The 7,789-nt window shown below is 37.1% G+C and overlaps 1 protein-coding gene across 5 annotated transcripts in view; it reads left to right on the top strand.

Annotated features, from left to right (window-relative positions):
• TFDP2 (transcription factor Dp-2) overlaps positions 1-7,584 on the top strand; it is a 63,957-nt gene extending 56,373 nt beyond the window's left edge. For all 5 annotated transcript variants that reach the window (XM_074877596.1, XM_074877598.1, XM_074877597.1 and 2 more), the window contains one exon: positions 342-7,584. In XM_074877596.1, coding sequence (XP_074733697.1) covers positions 342-525 — 184 coding nt within the window. In that variant the 3' untranslated portion in view covers positions 526-7,584. The remainder of the gene's footprint in view (positions 1-341) is intronic.
• Positions 7,585-7,789: the final 205 nt, after the last annotated feature.

Raw genomic sequence — 7,789 nt, forward strand, 5'->3', positions numbered from 1 at the left:
TGGAACAGGTTCTTCCTCATGGCATTTAATAGCTTCATTTCATATTACAAACAGTTCTGTATATTGACAAAACTGTGATGGTTTTATTCTTCTTTAAGCTTTTTTAAGCTTGAGCAATTCTACTGGTTGGTTATGGAAAAAAAAGCCACCCAATAATCTTTTTTATACAACTTTCCAATATTTTAGCAGTTTTCATAACTATTAGCTGTGTTAAAGGTAAAGCTTCGGGGTTTTTCCGTGTTAGTAGCATTTCTTTAACTAAAGGAAAGCAGAGGCCAAAAAGAAAGCTTCAAACTTCATGAGAAATCCTCTAAACTTCAACATTTCTGTTGTTTTGATAGTGAGAATCCAGGGTTGTGTTTGGATGCTGAAGTGGCCTTAGCAACTGGGCAGTTTCTTGCCCCAAGCAGTCAACAGTCCAGCAGTGCAGCATCACGCTACTCTGAATCACGAGGAGAAACTCCATGCTCATTCAATGATGAAGATGAAGAGGATGAAGATGAGGATTCTTCCTCCCCAGAATAAGGACAGTAGAAAACGGAATATACAAAATGCTGCTCATAAATATTCTTAATTGGGAGCTCCTGTTTGGATTTTACTTAAGTTTCTTGCCTTGGTTTACACTGTGTTCAGTGAAGCAAAATGGAAGCTTCAAAACAAATTCATCCACAGCTGAAATTGAAAACTTTTTGTAACTGAACACGGAGTGACATGCAGACACAGAGTGAAGTGGTTTTTATCAACTCTAACCAAGGAAAAGAACAAAGTCCCTGGAGATTTAGCAAAGTAAACATCAAGTTCATATTTTCCATTTTGGGACATTCTGTCTCAAGTCTCTGTCTTCGCCTTATCTTTACCAGATGGAGAAGAAAACAGAGTCAGTCAACAAATGCCAATTCTTGCATTGTCTTTTGGCTGAGCTACCTTTAGAAAACGGGGGAGAGAGCACGCGCAAATGCGCTGAAACAGCTATTTAAAACTATCTTCTATGAAAATTGTTCTAGGGAAAAGGGGCTGTTAGAATGTTTGCTTTTTTCTGTTCAACTTGCTGTATAGAAGATTCTTAAAGTAATATAAATTGCAAGTGATTAAATGAATCTTGAAATAGTTTAAATCCATTTTAGATACTCTAAAAGTAATAATAGTATGTCTCTTTTGAAAGGTTCATATGTTCATTTATACTGCAGACCTAATTTATTATAAATAAGTGATTATTCTTAGCCATTATTAAACAGTCAGGATAAAAACAGCAGTATTCTCTGCACCAGCTTTTTTCAAGGAAAAAAAGTTTTAAAATTGTATTTCTAGATTATAGTGTATCCAGAATAGCTTCTCCTTTACTGTTCTAACTTTATAATCCCTTTGATTTTATAGCATGTGTTGGTTGTTTTTCAAAAAGGCCTCTATGTTAAGGATCTCAGGCAGCATGTTTTCAAGGCAGTATTTTCAAATTCAGGGTGGGCAGGTCACATAACATTTAAAGTCACAGGCTGAGGTTCTTAGGAAAAAAAATAAATTTCAACAATACATCATTTCATGTTCTGCATTCTAGTCAGCTTGGATTATGACAGACTTTCTTAGAATGAATTTCTGTTGCACTTACCTTGATGCACCTTTGAAAAATAGTAGTATCGAACCACTTCTTAAATAACTTGTGGCAAAAATAACACATGACTCCTATTTGAACTGTTAAATTAGACTTGCAACAGGAAGTTCTGTGTGCTATAGTGTGCTATATATAAGACCTTTTTTAAAAACAACCTTGAATAACAGAGCAAAATACACTGTAGATATACTCTTCCCGTGATGTTCTAACATCCAGTGTTTTAACTAGTCTCAAAGTTAACTATTTTTAATTAGATAAATCCGATTTAAAATGGCATCCCTTCTTTTTAGTTTTTATACTGTATGTAAATATTTGACCTGTTTCTAAGTACCAGTGTATTTAGCTGTCAGAGCTCAACCACGCTGGCTCTGTTACTTAGTTACGAGATTCGGCAGCTTGTCAAACCCTTAATTGCTTGAGCAGTGGCAGCAAACTGCATCCCTTGACTGCTGTGGCCATTGCTCTGGCACCACGTCGGGTATGTCCATGTGATCTTTTACAGACAAACCTGTACTCAAGCCAGCAAAGATCCAAAAACACCAAGCCTGAGCTAGTGAGATAAACAGAGGCTCCAGCTAAACAGCTGCCTGGCTGTCATGCAGGAGTTAGCACGCGACTAGCGACATACAGGACAGGTGAAACTGTGAGGAGCATACAAGCACACCTGTATGGTTGCATTAAAAATTTAGAAACTTTTCACAGACAGTTGGAACTCCTGCATTTGAGGTACAGTTAGGGCAGCACCACTATTTAAGTGTAGCTCTTGACTGAGCAAGTAGAGCTATCGAGCTTACACAAATGAGTTGCAAGTGCACAAATTAAAAAATAATTCTTACCTGTCTCCCATGTTATTCACCCTCTGGGCAAGACTGTTAACACTGTCCTGTGCTCATGGCTCACAGGCAACAGCAAGGCTGAGGGATTTACACCACCTCACTTCAACCAAATCGGTAACACTACCTCTATAGGAAGAAAAGCTTTACAAATACAGAATAATATTCTTGCTGAAACAGTCAATGCACTTGACTGAAGTGGCTCACTTTTGAAATAAGAGAAGGTAACAGACAGTCCAGGCATATTACTATGGAATTGTCAGCCTCATGAATGACACTTCATTTAAACAGATAATTGCTTTTATTCTTAAAAATCCATTGTTTTTTCAAAACAGTTTTCATTGGAGAGGGCTGATCAAAGTTACCTGATATATGCAGGATCCTAAGGAACTCTTTAAGAGGGGAACATTTTCTAAAGTTATTATTCCCCCCTCCCCAATACATTAGGAGCACATTTAACTGTACATTTTTTTCACATTTCCCACTCAAGATCTGTGTAAAAAGAAAAAACAGCAAAACACTAAACAACTGCACTTTGAACTATAAGAACCTGGCAAAAAAAGGCTTCCTGCCCAGAAATGGAATGTATTTTATTAGAGTCAGTGTGCTTTCTGCTTTACAGGAGGCAGATCTTCACTGATACCTTCCTTCCATTGATGTCCAGGTCCTTCAAAGCAGCAGACTGCACAACTACTTGCTTTCTGGCAGATTTCAAGCTATCAACTTTTTAAAAAAAAATAGGAGCACATAAGATTTATTTAGATAGTTGAACCAAGACTTTAATAGTTATTTTTCCTGAACTAGTTGAATACAAAAGACAAAACAAGTTAGAACATTGAGAAGACACTTCAAAAAGAAATTCTTTCCTTGAGATTCTTTGTGCCAAGTTCCAGTTGAGGATGAAGTTCAACTAAAGCACTGCGGTCTTGTGGTTATGCTGAAGTCTGGGAACTAGGAGAATTTTGGGCCTTGTCCAGCCATAGTCACTCATGTCTGATCTCAGGCAAGTTTCTCAAGCATTCTTGTTGATCTTAGCTGACGTATTTTTAAAAAAACCACAAAAAACAAAACCAAACAGGTAAATGCAGGACCTCACAAAATGCAGCTGTTGGATCTGAACTGAGCTCTGAGCAATTACGAGTAACAAGGGAGATAGAGAATATTAAGCAACCGCACAGCTCCCCCTAAGCCAGTGGCCATAGTTGTGCTCAGTTGCTTCAACATGCAGGCCCTCCCTCCCTCTGAGAGCGAACAGCAGCTACTTTCCAGAATAAAATGGCCATTAGCAAGACTGGTTTTCCCATTTTCTATTCAGTTACCATCATCCTCTCCTGTCTCATGCAATACCCTTGACATTCACTGGTATGAAACAAGTAGCAACTGGTCCTAGATGGTATCTCTTACAAGACAAAGTTAACATTTAACTTTTCATGTGTGACATGTTTCTGTGTCTTGGAACTATTTCTTGGTTATACATTCAGAAGGCACTTAGCTGCAAGCAGTATAATGCTGTGTGTAAATGCTTTTTTATATATTGCAGTAAACAGCTTTATTTCTGGGCTTACTTTATGGTGCTTGAAAAATCTAAATTTGGCTTAGAAAAAATTGTCAGCACCACAAACTAGATGAAAAAACATGAGTGGAAGACAAAATTCTTCTATTATATGGAAAGCTGACATAATGTTTGTGGATTTGGGTTTTTTAAGTAATATTAAGGTGTGCCACTCTTCTCGTTTCAACACTGGAATTAACAGCAACAAGCCACCTAATCTAAGTGTGTGCATTTACATAAAGACTAAAGCAAACAATACCATTTTAACTGAAGGTATGATTTTAACTAACTTCATTAAACCTAGTACAAGCCACACTGTAGATATTTCCATTCTGGTTAAGGGTTTTGTTTAGCTTTTTATACTATATCTTGCAAAGTCCACTAATCCTTTGAGCTGCTGGAAATTGCTGAGTACACAAAATACCCACAGAAGCTTGCGCTGATCAGCTAAGTCAACCTGACGTAACATTATGTAAAAAGGCCTAATGACCAAATTTTAATCCCTTTTTTCTTGCTTTAAACAAAAACAAAACCCTCAAGTTCATACATAAAAATGATGCTTGAATGTAGAATTTCACAGTTAAGGTGCTCTTCTGACCATATCCACCATTTTAATTCAAGAGCATGGCTGAAACTTAATCACATTTGAACACTGAGCAATACTCATTTTTATAATTAACTGGTTCTTTTCAGTTGAAAATAGTCCAAGCAGTTTATCAAGAGGAATTTCCTTTTAGTGAGTTTAAGATATTTGGGTTTTGGATTTGTTTAAAAACAAAGCTAGTAACCACAGGGTATAGTATATAGTAAACAAACCAGAACAAGTTATTTTCTGACTGACCCACCTAACTTATAGCTTTTCATTTCAAGAGTCTCTCAGGAACACAAGTACTTTAAATAACCAGATATAATGAAGCTGGGAAAAGACTATATAAGCTTTTTAAATTTTTGATTTACAAAATTCTAGTAATAGTCATACTTTAAGGTGACATCCTTCTGCTTAATTAATTTTAAAGAAAGAAATGCTGCAGCTGAGTTACTCCAAAGCCTGGTGTATTTTACAGCTGAAGGTATCTCAACCTTCAGCACTGGGAAATGGTGCCTCTTGCAGCATTACTGATGAATGAGGAAAAGGCTAAGGACTGTCAATCTGTTTACCGAGTTTTTGGTGTTTAAAATATGCCATTTCTTGAATTCTGCCCGGAATCTAGAAATAATATGCCAATAAATCATTCATAATTTCTGATTATCACACACCTATCCTTGCAAGCATGGTAACAGCTCTAAATACTTAATTTTCTGCTGGCAGATGTTCACACAACCAAATCCTGATAGCATGAAACTTCCTGAAACTCTCCTTCCTTAGACTTAACCAAGTTCCCAAATAAGACTATCATTTCCCTTTTTAGCTGTTAGAATTTAGTCTGGTGAGTGTTTTAAGAGGCTGTGAGCAACTGCTCTCCCCTGGATGCAGGTACATTGCCAAAAAAATCCCCACAACCAACATTACTCCCAGTTGTCTGTTCCCTCTGCTAAATATTACCCTCCTTTCAAGTCACTGTAGGGCTGCTCATACAAATACTTCCCAGCTTGTTCGATCTCATCACCTGAGCTGGCATGCAGGGATGCCTAACCAACCCGCTGGTACTGACAGGTAGGTGAGGGACTGCACATAAAGGCAAAGAGGGAAAAAAAAAAAAACCACACAAACATATCCACAGCCCTTCCCATTGAAATTTTTAGGTCACACATACAATTATTCTGAACAGCCACACAAGTTAAAACATTGACCAGAAAAGGTTAAGTCCACAAAAATCAGTCTCCAGGTTTTTTTGGTGGGTGTGTTAAAGCTCTAATGTAACTTTAAACAATTAGTAGATTTGGTTGCACTAGTGCAGGGATTAAGTGGGTTTCCCAGAATTTCCCTAGGAAAACACCAGCTGAATCACAACCCATCACAAGTTTCTGGCACATTCCCTTGTCTCTAAAGCCAGGCTATATATATGAGAAATACTTCAGAGAAGTATATGCAAGTGTTATGCCACTGTATCTCACAAGCACCTACTGTGAAAAAAATTCACCCTACTTTGAACAAACCTGTAAGAACCAGGATCCGAGTTCCTCAGGTCCTGACTGCAAACAAACCCCTGGGACCGAGGCACCAACCTTTGTCTCTGCACAGCCTACATCATGTCAGGAGTAACTAGGCAGCAAGTACAGGCACAGTTTTTACAACAGTACGCGTCTGTGGGCACTTCTTAGATGATCTGGCAATAGATCAATCCCCTGGCAGTGAGTTAATGCCGACATACACACCGGCCAATGCTGCGGAGCCGCTGCAACATGCACTATGGGATGAAAGAGGCAGGTCCATCCGTCCCCCCCTTACAGTTGCACTTTTAACATCTACCATATTCTACTGGGAAGTTGTAGAGACACTTCCTTTTTATGTTTAAAATGCAGAAACCACTTGAAAGTCCATTATCTTTTAAATTAAATAAGACTTTTTTTTTGTTTCTTTTCTTTTTAAGAACAAGGCCAGTCATGGACAAAGCTACTTTATGACCTCTTTCAATGCTGAACTCAAGGGTTTGTAAACATGGTGGGTGGGAAGAAAACAAGCACTGACAAATCCAATTTATAAGGATGCTAACTATATGGGATTTGAAGTTTTAATTAATTTTTTAATCCACTCACCTTACTCTCCCCCTCCCCCAGCATATGTATTGGCATAAAGTGTCACACGCTTTGGCAGAAATATTTCTCTCTTTTCTTGTACTAAACTCCTGTGTCTTCAGGAGAGTTCAAGTTGCCTGTTCATCTTTTAAATAATTTGCTGCACATTTTTGAATTCTCCATTGATTTCTTTCTTTCCAAATACCTTTAAATTATAAACTAAAGTTTTATTTTTGCAGAAAGACTGCTATTAAGCTATGCTGATTTTTTGTCCTGATCAAATAGTGTTAATTTCTACTACCACATTGTACGTGGCTAGGAGTAGTGTAAAAAAGAATGTGGTAGTATTATATGTGCTTTAAACACTGACAAAGATATAAAGAAAAATGCATATACAAAGTTTTACTTTCCTAATAGGAACACTGGTATTAGCAAATAGTATATTTGAACCAATAGGAAATATTACTTTGTAGTAGCAAACACTTTGTAAATAAAAACTTGTTATTTTTTTAATGGAAATTTTATAGAAGCTATTTCTGTATACTCAATTGATCCCATGTTTACTGAAAATGCTGCAAGTGGGAACTGTACATTGCAAAAGGGGGGGTGGGGAGCAGACAGGTCTAAGTGAAAACTATGTTCACTTTGGAGAAAAACATCCAGTTGTCTGTGAACAGGAACGTAAAGCTTAACTGTAGAAAAACTGAATAAAAGAATTTCAAGGCAACAGGATTGGGCTTGTTTTTGACAAAAAAATATGGAAAAAAGTTGCTCAAGGCTAATGTTGACAGTACATGTACCTCATTTAATAAAAAAAAAAAAAAAAAAAAAAAAAAAAAAAGAACTTCCTACTGTACAATTTAATGTCCAGGAAATATTGTATCCTTTGGTGTTTTGAAAATAAATATAAAACTCTAGCAATTGTGGCCTCACTGGTTAGTTTACCATTCGGAGAAACTTAGTATTTCATTATCCAGGGAAAGATGCAGGACTTCTGAAATTGTTACATTTTGACAAAGTAGCTCACAAAACGTTTAGGAATATTATTGTCCCTATCTCATCTAGAGATGCACTCCATCTATACCCAAGAGAAGGCCTCAGAAACAGCTCATCAATTTCCAC

The sequence above is a fragment of the Strix uralensis genome, chromosome 9 (genome assembly GCF_047716275.1).
Source record: "Strix uralensis isolate ZFMK-TIS-50842 chromosome 9, bStrUra1, whole genome shotgun sequence".
NCBI lineage: Eukaryota > Metazoa > Chordata > Aves > Strigiformes > Strigidae > Strix > Strix uralensis.